The sequence below is a fragment of the Ranitomeya imitator genome, chromosome 2, assembly GCF_032444005.1.
Source record: "Ranitomeya imitator isolate aRanImi1 chromosome 2, aRanImi1.pri, whole genome shotgun sequence".
NCBI classification, from domain to species: domain Eukaryota; kingdom Metazoa; phylum Chordata; class Amphibia; order Anura; family Dendrobatidae; genus Ranitomeya; species Ranitomeya imitator.
The window spans coordinates 830,814,630-830,836,193 of NC_091283.1; the positions used below are offsets into that span (position 1 = coordinate 830,814,630).

A 21,564-nucleotide genomic window follows, 5' to 3' on the forward strand; every position below is an offset into this window, starting at 1 on the left:
CTGCATGTCTGATTTCTGAATGCTGATCTTCTTGTACTCTAGGAGACAAGCCATTGGCAAGCATGTCTCACAGTGACTCTCTCATAGAGAGCACAGGAATATTCGGCTTAACGAGCACTCCTGTGTATAGGGGAGCCGTTCGAGATAGCTGCCGGCAAAACCGTTGGTTAAAGCATAGTTTGCCATCTCATGTGTATGGCGGTCCTTATTAAAAAGGTCAAGATGAAGAAGAAAAAAAAGTCTTTGACGATCAAGCTTGGAGAACATATCTAATGTGACCCACATTCAGGACCCCTAAACATTAGCCAAGTTGAGAGAAGCTACATGATGTTTCCCTCGTTCGCGAGGACTAAACATATCCATACAATTGGCAGATTTCAATTAACGGTAATGTAATGCGTTATTTCCTTTGTGGTGGAGCTGCTGTTTCCATAATGAACAGCTTATTGCTAAGGATCCAATATCGGGAAAACTAGTAATGAATTTACATAGAGGTATTGGTAGTAGCATCCCTAAGTATAATATTTTACAAAAGAGCAAGAACTGTGCCCACCGAGACTCACCCTACACAAATATCAAAGTGAATGGCATGAGCGATGCCGTTAGTGCAGCTTTCGTCTTGAACAGTAACAGTCAGTGATAATGAGCTTCCTTCATTTGTTGCCTTGGTGTTGAAATAAGAATTTAACTGCAAAAGAAAAATTCAGGTCATTATTTATTCCTACAATCTGAACATGTTAATACCTCTTCGAAAATGTAAGCCCTGCCTCCGATCCTCATAGGAAGGCCAAAATAACTTCCCACATTGGGACATATTTGCATGAATGCTGCCTTGATGTAATTAGTTTCAAAGGAAATTAAAGTGAAAAACTGCAAAATCTGGAAAAATACTGCTGGCCTAAAAGCTAAAGAAAATTCTCTAGACCGAAATGTTTTTCTAGTTGCGACAGTTGCATCAAACATTGTGTGACATTCTGCTCAAAGTGATGAAAAGAGGTTTTAAAATCCAGCAAAGCTAATTAAAAGCAAAAATTCTTTATCGTGACTTCATTAAAATATTAGCGTGGACATGAAAAATACTAACGCGTTTCGAGTCTGGCTGACTCTTAATCATATCTTCAGGGGAGGAAATCGAGGCCATGGATGGGTAGCTGGCAGGAACACAAAGCAACAGTTATCGGCAGAAGAACTAGATGCACACCTGGATGCCAGGATGGACATCAGCTAGACCTTCTTCATGTTTCTGTGCCGATGTTCTAGCGTTTCTACTCAACTGTTTTGCTTTTAGTCTTGATAAGTTTTAAACTCATGTATCTACGACTAAGAGTCAGCCACACTTGAAACGCGTCAAATATTTTTTATGCCCATGCTACTATTGCAATGAAGAATTTTTGCTTTTAATTCGCTTTGCTGGATTGAAAAAAACTCTTTTCATCACTTTGAAAGCTGCTTGATACCTCTCTAGCTTTATCCGTGCACAGTGGAGTGGATTGCCCAGGAACCAGATTCAACTCTATACATATAATGGACTACACACCTTAAATGCTACTGTGAAAGAATGGCAGTTAAGGGGTTAACAGCAGTAATTGGAGCATTGCTTAGCTCTGATCGCTGCTGCTGCAGGTAGATCCCATACACAGGGACCTGACATAGGAAGTACCAGTATTTCCTATGTCTGGGAGGGGTTAATGGATATGGACATTTTCAGGGGATTTTTTTTCACTTACGGTAAATGTATGTTTTTTTGGCTAAAAAGATAATTTTTTACAAGACGGTTACATTATAAATATTGCACCATTTGCCTTCTATGACTTCTGTGTTGCATTATCTATCCCTGGCTGCAGAATGAGTTAACTAAGAAGTCGACCAGCTTGATATGATAGGAACGTTATGGCCGGAGTCAGACTTGCATCAATATCCGGCACTACCGCCGGCACTCAGGCCTGGAGCATGCGGCTTCATGTATTTTTATACAGCTGTAGGCTCCGCTCCCGACTGCTGGCGGCAGTGCCGGTTGTTGAGGACAGAGACTCATGCGAGTCTCTCGCATTGCACTTGTAAATGTGACCCCGGCCTATATCTTTTATCCTGACCATGACAGTGACCTTACGCTCAAATTTCATGTGGTCATAAATCCACCAGAGGAAGATAAGAGTTAAAAACTCTCCATTTAGGACAAGCTCACTAGCAGATTCTCAGTGAACTCATTCTGTAGCTTGCAATAGGCACTGCAACACAAAAGCTATTGAAGGGAAACGGTGCAATATTTTTAATGAAACCCAATTGCAAAAACAATTTCTAGCCAAAAAATACATGCAGTTTTAGTAAAAACAAAGACCCCAAAACTGTTTATATCCTGTAGATAGCCCTTTAATTTTATGGAGGGGGCTGGGGTAGTGAAGTTCTGGAGGCAGTCCTGTGATGTGGAAATGGAAGTAAGACAACAAAACGATTTGGACTTTTATCTTACCTGTACCAGGGGATTGCCTGTTCCCGTAGTATAAATTTTGTACTCTCCTAGTACAACGTCCAGCTTCACCCTCTGAACCAGCAGCTTGTTGCTCTCATCTACATTTATTCGGGCAACTTCAATATCTCCTTGCTGGACAACAACGACAGCATCACTTTCCTCAACGAAGAACAATCGACCATACTGAGTCATGGCCTCAATGGCCATCATTGAGTCCTAATGGAAGAAGACAACATTGACATAGTCGTCCATTTCTTTTTCATTGGAGTTGTGAAGATCTGACAGGGGTCTTTGTATAACCTCCTGAATACCTGTGAAGATGAGTAGCCACCTCTGGAGTTCTGACAAAAAGTCAGCCATGCCGCTATTTGGCCCAGAAAAGCTTTGTTCTCCGGAGTTGGTGTGTAGGTCTTTAGAAGAGCCAAGAAAATGTTTGCTGTTATGTCGACATCTGCTGAGGCATAATAATACGGCCTCCTTAAAGGTAAGTTTTCACTCTCCCAGTGTATTGTACCACCTAGAGGCAAGACAATATGAGAGAGTCATAAATAAGACATTTCCACTTTTACTTAGAGGTGAGTCGAAATCGGAATTTACCAACTTCACCTAATTTTTCCCAGGTAATTCGATTTGTGGCAAATCATGGCGAATCAAAAGTATTTCAAAGACTACAAGTAAACTGAAAACACGATTCATTAAGACTGGAGTTGTGCAGGCCATTCTAAATAAAGGGCTCATGCTACAAAATAATTAAGAGGTGCGCACTACGGAATGAATTCAGCGAATCTTCTCAGTGGTGCGCGCCTCTGTGCGCTGTGCCAGAAATGCTACTTCATTTCCATTTGTTGCTGAATTCGACAGGCAGTCGTAGCCGTGCTCTTGTTCCTCCCTGGGTCCTCCACAGCTCTGCCCATCTTAGTTTAGGTGCTTCAAGCTGGGGTGAAAGTAACAAAAGTCAAAAAATGATTGCGCAACTCCATGTTCAAAATGTTTGTGACTTTTCAAAGTGTTTTCTGTAATGACTCTGACGGTGTCACTGGCACAGCCTAGGGGGCGCTATCAGAGGGCACAGGAATGAGTGCAGGGAGTGGAGGAACAAGGCACGCAGTGTGCAAGGACCTGAGACTAAGCAGTGATCACAGGACCTGGAACAAAGCAGTCATGTGATAACAGGGGGACAGAGTCACCGCCTGTGCGGCCAGGGAATTCAGCTGGGAGTGCGGAGTAAAGGGTACAGAAGGTAAATATAGTCAAAGGAGAGCCGAAAGTAAACCGAGACGAGCCAAGGGGTCAGATAACAGGAAGGATAGGGCAGTACAATGCAGGATACGGAGGCAAAAGTCAGGGAATAAACCGGGTCATACACAGCAAAAACTCACACGCACAGAGGAACAACGATTACGAACAGGTAACCTGGGTCAGCAACCACAATCCGAGTATACGGAAGTATCACCGACATCAAACCCAGGAACTAACAACATTAAATAGCCACCCCAGAACCAAAAAGAGGCGGACTAGAATTAACCCTGACCTGACCAGGATGGAGGCGGAACCATCCTGTCAGTGTCATGACACATTCCCTGCCTCAGCTTTTATACAGTCTATGATAATCCCTCCGGATTTTGTGTACTTTACCATGTGATGTGATAGCTGCAAGGGAGTCCCCCGGAGGTCATGTGATCCCTCACGGGTTGATGCAAACTTCTGCAATGTGTGGTCATTTTAGGTAACTCATTTGAAGCGGACCACAGTTTGTACAAATTTGCCAGGTGAACACGTAGTGGCATTAAATCAATTTGCTCATCTCTAGTGTTCTAGTATTACTAAGAGTCAGGATTTTGTTGGTAAATTCCCATGTCTTTGGCTGAAATGGGCTGGACTTATGCAAGACCCACTTTTATATAGATGGAACTTAAATGTCTCAATTTTGGGCTTCAAAACTTTAGTAACTATGGAAAAACGAATCTTCCAGATTTGATATTTCAAGGAGAATACAAGAATTTGCTAAAACAGACAGGTTTTAGTCATTTATACAGATTTTGCAGCATTATAAGCAGATAATGGCTGATGTTACAGTTTGTATCGCTTACGTGTTTAGGACCACAGGGATTTATAAAAGAATAGTTTTAAAATACCTTCAGCAATGGCCTTTGGTCTCAAAATGTTCAACACTCTATTGAAAATATCTACATCAGCCAGAGCTGCGGCATAAGACGTGTAGGCAAGCGCGTACGTATTCAGAGACTCTAAGTCAGCATTTCGGAGGCACCTCAAACCTCCTTGCAACAGGGAGTCCTATGAGAAATGGAAAATACAGTAACGTTGAACTTTTCAAAAATTTTACATAGAACTTCAAACTTATAGAGGTCAGTTTAAATACCATACGAAGCTCATCAATGAAATCTTTAGCCCAAACTTAAATGGTTATCCAGTGCTAGGACAACCCCTTCTCATACCCCACGCTTGGCCCCGATAAAATAAAGAAGCTTATACTCACCTCCCGTGTCGGTGGCGTTCCGGTGGAGTCGGCACCCGCTCCCTTGGAAACTCTCATGCGGTGTTGTGACACGTGACCCCGGCTCCCAGTCAGCGCTGGCGTCACTGTCTCCGCCTTCATACGATTGAACATGAAGAGGAAGTCCGGGCTGCAGCTAATCCCAGACTTCATCTTCATGTTCGATTTGTCCAAAGGCAGGGACAGTGACCCCGGCGCTGATTGGACGCTGGGCTCAAGTGTCACAACAACCGGGAGAGCGAGTGATGACTCCACAGGAAGAATGTTGACACGGGAGATAAGTATAAACTTTATTATTTTATTAGGGCAGAGCGAGGGGTATGAGAAGAAGTTGCCCAAGTAGTTGAAAACTTCTTTAACTTGTGTCAACACCTTAATCCATTGATTAATTCATATCTCTTATTATGGTTGTCAAGTTCGTTATTTGTGACTTAGTTGTCCAGAAAAAAAAAAAAAAAACATAACTACGAACCATTTCTTGCATCGCACACAATTTTTACATTACCTTCTAACCAAAATAGCAGGGTTCTCGAAAAATCAGGGCATGTGAACATCCGCATAGATTATATTGGATACATGTAATATAGGTGAAAAACATGGATAGAACACATACATGCAACATGGATGTCTGAATGAGGCCTAGGTCACAAACATTTTGTTGTGGTTTGTTTAAAAAAAAAAAAAAAAAAGAATCTCATCTGCTTTTTGGGGAGGTGGGGGTGTTTGACATTTTTTTTCAATGAGTATTTAATTGAAGGTTTTTTTCTTTTCCATTACAAAAGTCTATAAGAAAATAGCAGAATACAAAAATCACAAACCTAGGGCACGCTGTTTAAAAAAAAAAAAAAAGAAAATGTCCTGTTGGAGTATTTAATATTAATATTTTGTCTATGTTTTCAAGAAGACGATAAAGAACAAAAAACATTTAGCAAGTGCAAAAAAAAACTGTATTGCATATTTTCATGACTTAGCTAACACCTAACCAGAAAATACAAAAACATTTTTTTTTTTTTAATAAAAATAAAAAATGCTAAGTATGAAGGCGCCCTGACAAAAAGGAAAAGTTGACAACAATGGCTAGTGAAGGGTGGACTACTGTTGGATGGAGTGAGTTAAAAAAACAAACAAACAAACACACCCACCATTTATGGATGAATTTATTAATAGGATCAGTAACGATGTTATGCTATCAAATTTTACAATTTTGTAAATATAACTTATTCACAAACTCAACATTTTTCAAATTTATTTTAATCCATGTAGTTTTATCTCATACACTAGAACATTTAGATTTACTCACCCCGATGCCGTATAAATAACATTTCAGTAATCGTTGTACCACGTATGCCGTAAAGAGGATGTCATTTTCCTTTTTATCCTACAAAACATTTGTTGTGTTAAATTAAGCATATACAATAATTACATAATAATAAATTATATCTGCAAACTGTCAAGATTCCATACACAGTAGTAGATTTCAGTTTCCCCTTTATTATTTTGTGAGGAAGGAAAAGATTCAAAGCTAAACCATAAAAGGAGCCAGCAGTGTGCACTAAAGTCGAAGGGTCCCTAAAGCAAAGTCAGTTTGGTACACTTCTTTTGGCAACCGATCCCGAACACTCTACTGACAACAGCCGATCTTTTTCTGCCCAATCCATCACCTGTGTGACTTTACTCAGGGAGCAGTATCTGTATGAATTGGACCAAAGACCCCTCAATCCCAAATATTGTGAACAAGAACGTAACTCAAAGATCAGCTCAACCAGTGTGATAAAATTACCAACAGTCCTGAAGATGTTGGAACTGACTCAGTGTTATGCACCTGCCCCGGATCTGTGCCTTACTTTTCTCACCCTTGTCGGTAGTCTCTGCTATGTTCCACATCTTTGCAGATGGCCTGCATGATCACATGTGAGCACCTGCCCGGGCTTACAGTTGTGTGAAGAAGTGTTTGCCCCCTTCCTGGATTTCTATTCTGTTGCATGTTTGCCACACTTAAATATTTCAGATCACCAAACAAATTTACATATTAGACAAAGATAACACAAGTAATCACAAAATGCATCAAAGAAATCCAAATCTACAAGGCCCTGTGTGAAAAAGTAATTGCCCCCTAAACCTAAAAACTGGTTGGGCCGCCCTTAGCAGCAACAACTCCAATCAAGCATTTGCGAAAACTGGCAATTAGTATTTTACAACACTCTGGAGGGATTTTGGCCACTTATCTTTGCAGAATTGTTGTAATTCAGCCGCCTTTGAGGATTTCCGAGCGTGAACCGCCTTTTTAAGGTCAGGCCACAGCATCTCAATCGGATTAAGGTCAGGACATTGACTAGGCCACTCCAAAGTCTTAATTTTGTTTTCCTTAAGCCATTCAGAGGTGGACTTGGTGGTGTGGTTTGAATCATTGTCCTGCTGCATAACCGAAGTGTTCTTCAGCTTGAGGTCAAGAACAGATGGCCGGAGCTTCTCCTTCAGGACTTTTTGGTAGACAAAATAATTCATGGTTCCATTTACCACAGCAAGTATGCCAGGTCCTAAAGCAGCAAAACAGCCCCAGACCATCACAATACCACCACCATATTTTACTGTTGGTATGATATTCCTTTTCTTAAATGCTGTGTTACTTCTACATCAGAGGTAATGGGACATACACCTCCCAAAAGGGTCAACCTTTTTGTATCATCAGTCCAAACAGAAAAGTCTCAGGTATCTTCAGTATGTTTTCTGGCAAAACTGAGATGAGCCTTCATGTTCTTATTGTTCAGCAGTGGTTTTCATCTTGGAACTCTACCATGCAAGCCAGTTTTGCACAGTTTCTTTCTTATGGTGGAATCATGATGTTGGATGTTGTTGTGGGGTCTTTTGTGACCTCTTGGATGAGTTGTCGCAGTGCTCTTGGGGTAATTTTGGTCAGTCTGTGACTCCTGGGGAAGTTCACCACCGTTCCATGTTTTTGCCATTTGTGGATAATGGCTCTCACAGTGGTTCACTGGAGTCTCAAAGCTTAAGAAATGGCTTTATAACCTTTTCCAGACTGATAGAACTCAATTATTTTGTTTCTCATTTGTTCCTGAATTTCTTTGGATCACGGCATGATGTCTAGCTTTTGAGGATCTTTTGGCCTACTTCCCTTTGTTTATCAGGTCCTGTTTAAGTGATTTATTGATTGAGAACAGATGTGGCAGTAATCAGGCTTTGTGTGGCTAGGAAATTTGAGCTCAGTTTCCCAAAGATGTGATAAACCACAGTTAATTTATGTTTTAAGGGGGAAAGGGCAATTGCTCCCTCGCAAAAAAAAAAAAATTCAGGCTGGGCTGGAAAGATTGAGCGTTTATGCAAAAATAAGTAGACAATTCTACCCCCATCTGAAGATATTCCCAGGGCTATGCTCGAATTTAAGTGGAATCTGTCACCCCAACTATATGGTGGTATAGGGAACTTAGCCCTTAAAAAAAACCACAGCATCACTATTCATCTTACTAGTACAGGTCTCGAGAAAAAATGTTTAACTTGTATGCAAGTGAGTGGACTTAGGTGCACTGTGGGCATGGCCAAAAGGTTGCATACCCCCGTCATTTTGCATCATAGGGGCTTTCCCTGTTTCTGATTGACAGTGCAACTTTCCTAGATCGAACACAGCCGTGTGTGTGTGTGTGTGTGTGTGTGTGTGTGTGTGCATGCGCACTGACACTTGCTGTGGTGACCCAGTGAGCACACATTTCATTATGGGCATGCTCACTGTGCCAAGGCAAATGGCTTTTGTCTACTGATGACACTTGCTGCAATTCCGCGTGTACAAGTGCATTGAGCGGCTTCAGAGAAGAGGAGAGGGTGGAGAATTGGGGCGCCTGATATAATTGATAGGGCAAATTTTTTGAAACTAGCTGCTAAAGTGTTATCATTGGTGGCAGTAGTGATGATAATCCCACATTATGTGATGCAATGAAGTCAGGCATGTTACCTGCCCTTCCCTCTGAAGTCGCTCGATGAACTTCCTGGTGTTCCAGCACGACCACTGGTGCCAATAGAGAAAAGCCAGGAAGGAAACATGAACCGCCTCTACGCGTACACCCGCAATGACATGTGCGCATGCGAGGCCGGCACAACCGGTGTCAGTGTGCATTCACACACATGAAAGGCAGAGTTCACTCTGATAAGGGAGCCCCCAAGATGCAAAATAAGGGTGATAATGGTGCACAGAGATTTTGGGCATGCCCAGGGTGCACCGAAGACCTCTCATTTAGTCACAAATTAAAAGTTATTTTTTTCAAGCCCAATACCAGTAAAGTTACAGTGTTAGTAAGATTTATATAGGGGCTAAGTCCACTATAACACTGTATAGTTAGTTTAATATGGATTTTAGGATTTAAAGCCCTATTATACCAACTGAATAGTTAGTTATTAAGGAAATCCTCTTACTTGTACATAAATATAATCTTGTTAGACAAGAGGGTGTGATCCTCAACTCTTCCATTTGGATGTCTCCTTGATGACTTCACCCACTCAACTAACAAGACATGATATTCATAGAAAGAAGAGGGTGTCCTATCTTTGTAGCACAGTGATGTAGGAGCAGAAGAAAGATAGTGGTAAATTCAGGAGAACATCATGGGTCACCATGGATATCCATGACCAGTAATAAATATTGGTTTGGCGCTGTGTTATACATTATGGATTTGTTTATATCTGAAATGAGAAATTCTACTTATGTCTTCAAGAGAGTGCCCGTTACCTGGGTGGTAAAAAATGACCCGACTGGATGGAAACAGCCGGTTGTGAGGTCCTGGAGATTTCCTAGGTGTAACAGTGTCTGTTGTTGCATTTCTGTATCAACATAAATAATATCCTTGGCCAGTTCAAACGCATAGAATGAGTTCACGAGCACCCTGAAACATAGACGATACAACTAATTAGTCGTAGAAAGAAAAAAATTATGCTCAAAACTCTCAAACCTTGAGGTGTGTAGACATAATGTCATGATCCGTTCCAGGGTTTGTTAGTGTCTGCCCTTTTTTGGATGGATCATGTCAAGGGTTAACTTTGCCCTGCCTCATTCTGGGTTCAGGTTTGCTATTTAGCTCCCATGAATCTTGCTGGCAGTGTCAGTTATAGTTCTGTCTTCGGCTTGTGAACCTGACTCTGGAAACCCTTGGTTTGTCCTGCTGTGAACCCTGACTTGTCCTGTGTCTGTTATCCCCCTCTGTCTGCCCTTTCCCTGCGTTTGTCTGTTCTGCTTCATTCTCTGATTCTGACCTCCTGGCTTGGCTATTGACTCTGTCTTGATTTGTCCCTATTGTACCGTATTTTGCTTGCCCTGGTTTACTGATCTCTTGCTACGTCTTGATTATCCTTTCTGTTTTAATCCTTTTTGTACTGACTTGTTATCATGTGCCGTGACTCGGCTTTTCTGACCACTCTCTTGCCACTAGGTGACAGCTGCTCAGTGTGTGCAGTCTCGCTTCCCTATAAAATTCCCCCTGGTGAAGGTTGCGCTGTACTGCACTGCAGCTGCATGACACATAACAACTAATCAGATCCCTGCTTCCAAACTGGTCTTCATATTTTTCATCACTGCCATCTGCCCCTTTGGATGCATTTTACTGACATAAGACTAAATATATCACTTTGCCCTTACCAAGAATTTGGAACGAATGAATTTCGGTAGACAGAATATTGGCCATCCCAGCTTCTGCATGGAAGTTGTCGAGCATAGGCTAAAAAAAAAAGAAAAAGACTAATTTTAACAGTTACTTTTTTTAACAGCTGGCTTAAAACTGTCCGTAGGTCCTCCATTGCGGCAATTTCAGGAATTAGGCAGAGAATTCAATTGGGAGAAATAGAAAATCTTAGCTTGATCCCTTTGACTTTATATGGACTGCGGTAATCAGTAGGTAGCCCAATGACTTCTGCATGGTAGCGTATGGGATCAGTACAGCATCGTACCAGTAGAGCAGTTTGGCTCCACACGATGGCGTTGGGAATCCTGCTAGTGTGAATGAGTACTACCGTTGGCCTTACATGTGCCACGCAAATTTTGGTAACATTAACCAACGACCTGACCCATATCAAAGCCTCTAAACTCTTCAGACTCCCCCATAAGTCATAACTCTACAACCGAACGTCCATGGCAGAGCAGCTTAGAAGGCCTTACCATTAATGAGAACATTTTTTACTGTTTCATTAAGCTCGGGAGTTAATCGTCCCATGTCACTGAGGTATTTGTGAAAAATTGCAGTGGAAATTATCCGTAAAAGGTTCTGTTCACAGCATCCATCTGGCAAGTTCAGCAGACGATTAAGATTCTCGACTCCGAGTTGCATCGTGTCACCTGAACGTTGTAAAAAAAAAACAACAACATTGTATAAAATAGAACTTAAAGCAGAAATCATTTTTTAATATTTCATCCCAAATTTAAGAGAATGCGTCACTGTCTTATTTTTATGTGAGCGTCCTTATAAGAAATGAAATTATAATTTAACTTCAGCTATAACGTTACATTTTTCCATTTTTAACTATGTTTTATCATTTACAACTATTGAGCAGATACTTTATAAATAAAATTTGCCTTTTTTATTGTTTCAAGAAATGTAAAAAAAAATACAAATTGCTCGATTTTTGAGCTTCACATTCAACCTAAAGTTTTAATAAATTAAAAGACAATAAAAAGTCCTAAAATAAAAATGATATTTTTTCGTCATTACGCAACAGGTATTTTCATATACTGTATGATATGCCATAGCTGAGGCCCATACATTCAGCGCAGATCTTTATTTATTATTGTGCAGCATTTATTTGTTTGTAGCAATATCATGATTTTTATAGCATAACTATTTTTTTTAACATTTTTACTTTTTCCTAATTTTTTAATGATGTTCCACCCAAAAGGTAAAAAAAAAGTTGATTTTTTTTTTTACTTATTTTTCCGTTACGTCTCAGGGCTTTCAAGGCTTCATTGAGTCTTGAGTAATTCACAGTGATAACATTTGTTTATGGAAGATCAGGAAGGCAAAAATTGTAAAATACTTTGTCTGCCGCCTCCTGAAAATGGCTGTCTGTCTCTGAAGCTAAGATACAGGAGTTTTTTTTGGTGCTGACATAAGAGATAGAGGAAAAAATGAGTGTCACTATTGATGCATGGAAGAGTGCTACCATAATGTTCCTGTTATAGTATGTGCTGCGATATACTGGGAACTGTAATAAACTAGTGACCCTATAGGGGTATTCCCATTTCCAAGATCTCGATATGTAGTAAGAGTAATAATAATAATATAATAATATTAGCAAATATCTCTAATTAGAAAATGTAGTATAGTTCTCCTGATAAGCTACGTCGCTTACCTCATGTGAAGGGCAGTGCAGTAGCTTAGGTTACGACCACTCATATAACAATTAGTTATTTTCTAGTGATTGTAACCATGGATACCTAAGCTGTTGCAATGCCTGACACATGAGATAAACAACACAGCTTATCAGAAGAACTATACTACATTTCTAATTGGCAGTATTTGCTAATATTATTATTGTTACAACAACTAGATATTAGGATATGATCCTGGTGATAGGAATATATTACAGTTAAAGTACATATTTGGTAAAAATAAATACAAATTTGAATTTTGCCCATGTGGGTTTCAACTCTTGATGCGGCCTCTAAAGAGAGTCAAATTAAGTGAATTAATTAATGGCTAGGGAGCTATAAATTAGGCATCTCAGTCTTTATAGAAATGCATGATCACCATTCTGTCCTCTCTTCTCGCTTTTGACCCCACCCCCATTTTTCTCTGAATTTAAGAGGGGTATACAAGAGGTATACAAGTCAAAATTGGAACACCAATCACAGCCAAGCACAGTTGCTGCCAGAGGTATGACATTGTGCAATGCATCTGACATCCACGAGTGTAATGCAAGTACAATCTGATTTTTCACACCTAGAATTCGATCTACATCCTATTGCAATGCGATTTTAACATGAGCTATTACATACAGAAATTCTCTGTCATTTACATATCGTTTTCAAAGGAAAAATTTGTCAAAACACACGCACACATATATATATATATATATATATATATATATCTATATATACAGTATATATATATGTATATATATATTAGATAGATAGAAAAAAAGCCAACATTTTATGTGCCGTGTACAATATAATCACACTGACAATTTAGAAAAGAATAGATAGAATAGATATATACACGTAGAATACATATACCGTATATACTCGAGTATAAGCCGAGATTTTCAGCCCAAATTTTTGGGCTGAAAGTGCCCCTCTCGGCTTATACTCGAGTCACGGTGGGTGGCAGGGTCGGCGGGTGAGGGGGAGAGGGCGCTGAGGCACACTTACCTAGTTCCGGCGATCCTGGCGCTCCCCCTGCCGTCCCACGGTCTTCGGGAGCTGCAGTTCTTCCCCTCTTCAGCGGTCACGTGGGACCGCTCATTAGAAAAATGAATATGGACTCCACTCCCATAGGGGTGGAGCCGCATATTCATTTCTCTAATCAGCGGTAACGGTGACCGCTGATAGAGGAAGAGGCTGCGGCACCGAAGACAGCTGTCCGGGAGAAGGAGTGGGACGCCGGGAGCAGGTAAGTATTACATATTCACCTATCCCCAGTCCACACGCCGGGCGTCGCTCCATCTTCCCGGCGCCGCACTGTCTTCCCGGCGTCGCTCCGCTCTGACTGTGCAGGTCAGAGTGCGCGATGACGCATATAGTGTGCGCGCCGCCCTCTGCCTGATCAGTCAGTGCGGAGAGACGCCGGGACCGGACACCGGGAGCTGCAAGCAAGAGAGGTGAGTATGGCTTTTTTTTTTTTATTGCAGCAGCAGCAGCAGCAATGGCAGAGCTTTCTATGGTACATCAATGGGGCAATAATGAACGTGCAGAGCACTATATGGCACAGCTATGGGGCAATAATGAACGGTGCAGAGCACTATATGGCACAGCTATGGGGCAATAATGAACGGTGCAGAGCACTATATGGCACAGCTATGGGGCAATAATGAATGGTGCAGAGCACTATATGGCACAGCTATGGGGCAATAATGAACGGTGCAGAGCACTATATGGCACAGCTATGGGACAAAAAGGAACGGTGCAGAGCACTATATGGCACAGCTATGGGGCAATAATGAATGGTGCAGAGCACTATATGGCACAGCTATGGGGCAATAATGAACGGTGCAGAGCACTATATGGCACAGCTATGGGGCAATAATGAACGGTGCAGAGCACTATATGGCACAGCTATGGGGCAATAATGAACGGCACAGAGCACTATATGGTACAGCCATGGGACAAAAATGAACGGTGCAGAGCACTATATGGCACAGCTATGGGGCAAAAATGAACGGTGCAGAGCACTATATGGCACAGCTATGGGGCAATAATGAACGGTGCAGAGCACTATATGGTACAGCTATGGGACAAAAATGAACGGTGCAGAGCACTATATGGCACAGCTATGGGGCAATAATGAACGGTGCAGAGCACTATATGGCACAGCTATGGGGCAATAATGAACAGTGCAGAGCACTATATGGCACAGCTATGGGGCAATAATGAACGGTGCAGAGCACTATATGGCACAGCTATGGGGCAATAATGAACGGTGCAGAGCACTATATGGCACAGCTATGAGGCAATAATGAACGGTGCAGAGCACTATATGGCACAGCTATGGGGCAATAATGAACGGTGCAGAGCACTATATGGCACAGCTATGGGGCAATAATGAACGGTGCAGAGCACTATATGGCACAGCTATGAGACAAAAATGAACGGTGCAGAGCATTGTATATGGGGCACAGCTTTATATGGAGCATCTATGGGGCAATAATGAACTGTATGGAGCGTTATATGGGGCTCCTGATTCAATATGGATATTCAAAAACACTTAACCTACTGATGTTTCAATTAATTTTACTTTTATTGGTATCTATTTTTATTTTTGACATTAACCGGTAGCTGCTCCATTTTCCACCCTAGGCTTATAATCGAGTCACTGAGTTTTCCCAGTTTTTTGTGGCAAAATTAGGGGGTCGGCTTATACTCGGGTCGGCTTATACACGAGTATATACGGTATATATATATAGATGTCAATGACACACACATGTATATATGTGTATATATTACATAGAGAGATAGATAGAAGAAAAGCCGACAATTCATCTGTCGGCTTCTGTAAAATCACCGCAGGAGCCGACAGGATAGAAGAGATGGATTACATACAGTAAATACATATAGAATAGGTAGATATATAGATGTCAGTTACAAATACAACTAGTACAGTGTGTGTGCAAATTACTGGACATGTATTTAATTAATAAAAGATAATTTTTTTGAAAAAATTGGAGTGAGGTCCCTCATAATTTTCGGAACCAGCAGAGGGAAAGCTGATGGCTGGGGGCAGATGTTTATAGCATGGGAAGGGGGTAATACCCATGGAGCTTCCCAGACTATTAATATCAGCTCACAGCTGTATAATTAGCCTTTACTGGGGGACCCTAAAAAAATGATGTAGGGTCCCCCTATAATTATTAACCAGCAAAAGCTATGCAGACAGCTCTGGGCTGATATTAATAGCCTAGGAAGGGGCCATGGATGTTGCCCCCCCCCCCCCCCAGGCTAAAAACATCATCTCTCAGCCATCCCAGAAAAGGCGCATCTCTAAGATGCACCAATTCTGGCACTTAGCCTCACTCTTCCCACTTACTATGTAGCGTTGGCAAGTGGTGTGATAGTTGCGAGGTTGTATTGTCCGATAACATCAAGCCCCGAGGTTAATAATGGAGAGGCGTCAAAGAGACGCCACCATTAATAACCCCATAGACACATTGTAAGAAAACACAGACATCCATAATAAAGTCATTTAATTGAAAAAATGACACGAACTCCTTAAATAATCTCAATGAAACCATACTTACGACCTCGCCTAATTCCACTGTCACCCTCGATCTCCCGTAATAAACCAAAAATAAAAAGCAACAAAATCCCTCACCTCTCCGTTGCTCAGTCCCACGCCGTAATCCATGTCTGGGGGAGAAATAGTTTTCATCCTGGACGGTGCTAAGATGCGACCGTCCAGGCTGAGAACTACTGGTGAATGAGCAGACTAGCGGTGATGTCATTGAGGCTCCGTTCCCAGCTGGGCTGAACTGCGGTGACCTCAGTGAGATCCCCGCTAGCACCGTGAGAAAGTCGCACAGTGCAGCGGCGAGTTCACCGGGAGAATTTCACTGTGGTGAATAGGTGATAACTTTATTTCACTAGTCAACTCCAACCCTGTTAAGCTTTAGGAACTTATTGGAAAATATCAGTACAATACAAGGAACAGCAAAAAGTAGAATAAAAAAGTTTCAATATTATCATTTATTTTTAATTGTGAAACTGAAACTCACCTACGACAGTTGCGTATAACTCATATGAACCTTCCACTATGTTATATGGATTCTGAATTTCTATGGAAGATTCCTCACTTGAATCTTTAAAAAAACAAACCAAAAACATTCAGTTAGATGGGATATATCATCACTTCCAGACTGGTTGTTGGTGGTGGGGGTTTGTTCTGTCTGGACCTCTTCAATCCCTAATAAAGGAATTACGTCACCTTCAAATAAGTCGGGCTTTATCATACACTGATGTCTAAGTTTATTATGTTTTATTTATTTTTTTAGTAAGAAATGCAACAACAGCGCCAAGCAGCAGCTCCAAAGCAAATAAAAACTTAGGGAGTGCCTAAAAATAGAGGTAAACAAAAATGTGACAAATTTAACATTGTCCCTCTAAAACTCTTTGCAAATTTCATAAAACTCAAAATGTGATCACGTCCTACCATCCACATGGTGCAGGTAACTGAATGCAACTTCGTTTTTTACTCCTTCAGCCTTAGGGGGGAAAAAAAAAGAAAAGAAGACTCTGAATAAAATGCATTCTCAACTTTCCAAAAATGTTTTTACACTTAGTGTTAGTTTATCCAATCTTGCCTTGCGCAGGCGTGTACTATGGAGGACAGAGAATGAACTTCAATCCAATATTGCGGCCAGCATGCAGCCAGCGGGTAAGGAAAGGATGAATCAAACACCTGAAAACTCCGCCCATATGACCAAAAGCTGGTCCCGCCAAATTCAGGTTTCATTAATGGATCTCAAAAAGTGATACCCACCTCCCGGAATCTTCATACTCATCACTGTGTCCTCCACTGGTCTGCAGGGATCAATAGCTGACGGGAGCATAAAATGAGTGCTGCGGCTGATCCTCAGGCACTGATCGGATGCAGCGTTCACATATTGTCCGAGTAGGAGAAGCAGTGATGAGTACAGAAGTGCCATTTTGATCCAGGAGTTGAAAATCAATCTTTTCCATTTTTTTTTTAGCTTTCCTAGACCCATTAATAAAAACTTGGCCAGTAGTGTACGTAACCTTCTAAAATTTTGAGTGTTTAAAAAGTTCAAAACAATGTGAAAAATTTTAGTTTTTGTATCACCATTTTCTTCTTAGATCCCTTTTTTTTTTGTTTTGGTGAATGGGGCAGTGCTAGGTCTTGTTTATTTATTTTTTGCAGGGAAAACCACTGTTTTTGCTGGCATCACTTTGGGGTATGTATGACGTTCTGATCTCTTTTCGTTACATTTTTCATGTGATACAAGATGGCCAAAATAGCAGCAATTCTTCTGCTTTGAATCTGTTTTATTTCTTATTTTTCTTACCATAGTTTTTTATTGTTATTATTATTATTAATATTTTAATAGATCAGACTTTTACAGACGTGTCAATACCAATTTTTTTTTTATATATTTGGAAAGGGGGATGATTCAAACATTTTTATATATTTTAATATATTTTAGATTATTTTCACTTTTTTTTCTGTCCTGATAGGGGACCTGAACCGGTGACTATTTGAAAGTTTTTATTATATAATATAGTAAAATGTACAAATTCCATGAGACCAAGCCTGTGGTGGCAACTGGTGCCTTCAGTAGTCAAATTAATGCTGTATTATAGAATCTGCAGCTGCATTGCCCTCCTCTCCCTCTTATTTGTCTTCTGCTTGCTCTTTTATATAAGAAATACATTTTTTTTGGGGGGGACAAGGAATATTTATTTTTAACATTATCAGTCTGAAGAAACAGAAAACTGAATTTCGGGCTGTAGTACGGCAAGAAACTGTACGCAATTTATTGTATTCACTTTGAACACATTTATATAAAACAGAAACAAAAGGTACTACAAACAGAAAACAGAACTGTAGCAGTAGCGGAACCTTTACCTCTACTTTTATGACTTTTATGACTGTGTCTTTACGAGTTCCTTCATTATCGCCGTTCGGATCGTGACATGAATCAGTATCCAATGTTTGCATTGTTGATGCCGATGCTGTGACGCTGATATCACCTTCGGATGACAGTAGAAAAGATACCAATGAATTAGAAATATCGGCGCCATCAATAATCCCAATGTCCCCCCCCAAAAAAATAATGCTAGAAAAAAGACAGACGATCTTACCTATATTAGTAAAATCTAGAACCCACTGCTTGGAGGCTCTTCCTTTATCGCATATGAAGACCTCATCATCATCATCACTATAGGGAGTGGCCACATAATCATCAGAAGCTTCGATTTCTAATTTCACCTGAGCAAAAGCAAAAGGATTGATATTAATCCTGTAAGGACCAAGGGCGGTTTTGTTTTTTCCACAACTTTTTTCCAAGAGCCATAACTTTTTCACTTTTCCATTAGCATTGCCATATATAGAGATTGTTTTTTTTTTCTTTCCAGCACGACTTATAGCTTTAAATGGCGCCATTCATTTTAATATATTATGTACTGAACAACGGTAACAAAAATTCCAAGTGGGATGAAATGGTGAAAAAATGCAATTCCTTCATTGTTTTTTTGGTTTTATTTTTAAGACATTCATTGTATGGTAAAAATGACCTGGAAACCTGATTTAGAAGATCAATCTGATGACAGCAATTACCAAACCCCCAAACATGCATCAATTTTTTATCCTATATAGGTGATGAAAAAAAAAACAGAACATTATGTACTGAACAACGGTAACAAAATTTCCAAGTGGGATGAAATGGTGAAAAAACGCAATTCCTTCATTGTTTTTTTTTTTTGTTTTATTTTTAACACATTCATTGTATGGTAAAAATGACCTGGAAACCTGATTTTGAAGATCAATCTGATGACAGCAATACCAAACCCCCAAACATGCATCAATTTTTTATGCTATTTAGGTGATGAAAAAAACAGAACATTTAAAAAAAAAGTGTTTTTTTGCTTTGTATTGCCTATTTCTTTCTACTTTTGCACGGTGAGCTGCTGACTGTATTGATACTAACTTTGTGTGTATACTTTGTTTTCATTCCTTATAATGCCATTTTTAGGGAGGTTTGGTGACCAAAATAACCCGCAATTTCTTCTTATGACGTTTACAAATTGGGTGAGTTAACAGATTGGACATTATTTTTTTTTCCCACGAAAGCAAGGTGTTTGAACTTTTATATCTTTTTATTACCTTTTTTTTTAAACTTTTTTGGTACATTTTGTACATTATTTTTAAGTTCCCTTAAGGGACTTGAACCTGCGATTGTTTGCAGTATACAGTGAAAGTCTCAGTCTCCTATGGTGGCCAGCCTACATGATAGCGATGGCGGAGAGTTGACTCCACCGGTGAGTGATCGGAAAATCTGGTGATCGGAAAATCTTCAAACTATACTTTTCTCTGAAACACCGTAGCGTTTCAGTGAAAAATATACCTGGCTTTATGAAATGTTGTGTGGTGGCGCATAAAAGGCTCCATAGTATGAAAGCCTTGGGACTCCATGTGCAGAGGTATGACGGCTAGGTACATATGGTTTTGCTGAACCCTAAGGCTGTACAGTTGGAAACAATCTCCCGATCCTCTTCTTGAAGAGTCCAAAATTCGACATATTTGGAAGTGGATTCGTATGAGACAATATGAAGAGTGAGTTACCTTGACGCACTTTCCTAGGTAGTTTGAGGCAGATACAACTATGATGCTTCTTTCTCCTCTGGTGCAGTACTGGGCTACTGTCACTTCCGCAAAGAAAGGTAGAAATGTCAAGACCTTTGCAGGCTCATTGGTCAAACCAACACCTGCCGATTCTGAAATGCAAAACGCGCTGCTCTCCCACTCGGTGATCGTGTGTGGGATGGTGGATGTTGCTGTTCCTCTACCGTCGGACCTAAGGATTATGGAAATATTCAGTAATACAGTGTTAATCCTGTAAAGTCTGTTCTTACATGATCAAGAAGATATGGCAGAGGTGCAATACATGAGACAACACTGGGCTCTTTTGTAGTCTCCATCCATGGAGGTGCAAATTGTGGTCTGGTGTAAATGTCCATTCAGGGATTACCATGTAATTAAGCAGAAGCAGGTCAGGTCAGAGAGAAATGGGGCACCTGAGGAAGGGATAGTAGTCGTTCATGAACTCTTCCGTCTCTTTTCTATTGTATGTAGTGCTCTGTGAGCTGTATGGGAAGGCAGGAGCTGACATGGGCATGGGCATCCTCCACGAGAGCCGCTACATCAGAGCAGACCTAGCTCAGTTTTGTCAGTGGCTGAGATCCTCAGGATAGGTGATAACTTTCTAATTGTTGAGGATTTCCCCCACGATCCTGAGAATTTGGATCTGGAATGTCCCATTAGATGGTGGAGTAGCTACGTACGAGTGGTCGATAGGGCTGCAAGAGTTGGCTGAGGACAGTGATAGAAGACCACTGATTTATCCAGATGGGATTTCCAATCTCGAAGACCATTTTTAATTGGTCATTTTAAAAGGGTTTTACTACAAGATTAGTACAAGATATATAACACGTACTTACCCTATGAGAACGCTATCCCATCCAAATGTGCTTGCAAAATTGCTGCGAACAATATTAAAGCCGGCACCACCTAGAAAGAGAAGACATTGTAGATTACAATTACCTTATCAGAGACAAGGGCAACATCATTGTCCTATCACTGATTTTAGATGCTTCTGTATTGTCCAGTCTGATAAGTACAATGTGTCCTACTGACGACACCCCCAATGATAAACTATGGCGAATTCGTCAGTAAATATTTAAATAAGGTATTGCACAATGGCCAGTCACATGTATGAGCGTGCCAGGTCTAAGGTGTGAAACAGTTTGCTGCTGAATTCTGCCCTGGTCCTCAACTCGAACAGCGCTTACAAGCTCTTTCCATAGAGCTTGTAAGCACTGCACTGAAGATCACTGGAATGCACTTATAACTCCTTATCTCAGCCAGCTTCCATGTACCGGTGCTCCTCTAACTCTTCAGAGACACAACTGCACTCTGCTTCCAGTATCTCAGATTGCACAGTTCAGGCCTGCGGAGCAAAGATGCCATACAGCGGCATGTAAAAGTTTGGGCACCCCTGGTCAAAATTGCTGTTATTGTGAACAATGAAGCAAGTTGAAGATGAATTGATCTCTAAAAGGCCTCAAGTTAAAGATGACACATTTCCTTTGTATTTTAGGCAAAATATATATATATATATATATATATATATATATATATGTATA

At 40.6% G+C, this 21,564-nt stretch overlaps 1 protein-coding gene across 2 annotated transcripts in view; it reads right to left on the minus strand.

Annotated features, from left to right (window-relative positions):
* Positions 1-21,564, minus strand: part of LOC138666015 (ovostatin-like) — a 71,014-nt gene that overhangs the window by 12,890 nt on the left and 36,560 nt on the right. For both annotated transcript variants that reach the window (XM_069754070.1, XM_069754069.1), the window contains exons 20-33: positions 20,860-20,929; positions 19,985-20,216; positions 18,505-18,631; positions 18,269-18,393; positions 16,835-16,886; positions 16,401-16,484; positions 11,140-11,316; positions 10,624-10,702; positions 9,721-9,874; positions 6,286-6,363; positions 4,606-4,765; positions 2,782-2,987; positions 2,471-2,686; positions 564-688 (exon numbers count right to left, since the gene is read on the minus strand). In XM_069754070.1, the coding sequence (XP_069610171.1) occupies positions 564-688; positions 2,471-2,686; positions 2,782-2,987; positions 4,606-4,765; positions 6,286-6,363; positions 9,721-9,874; positions 10,624-10,702; positions 11,140-11,316; positions 16,401-16,484; positions 16,835-16,886; positions 18,269-18,393; positions 18,505-18,631; positions 19,985-20,216; positions 20,860-20,929 (1,885 nt within the window). The remainder of the gene's footprint in view (positions 1-563; positions 689-2,470; positions 2,687-2,781; positions 2,988-4,605; positions 4,766-6,285; positions 6,364-9,720; positions 9,875-10,623; positions 10,703-11,139; positions 11,317-16,400; positions 16,485-16,834; positions 16,887-18,268; positions 18,394-18,504; positions 18,632-19,984; positions 20,217-20,859; positions 20,930-21,564) is intronic.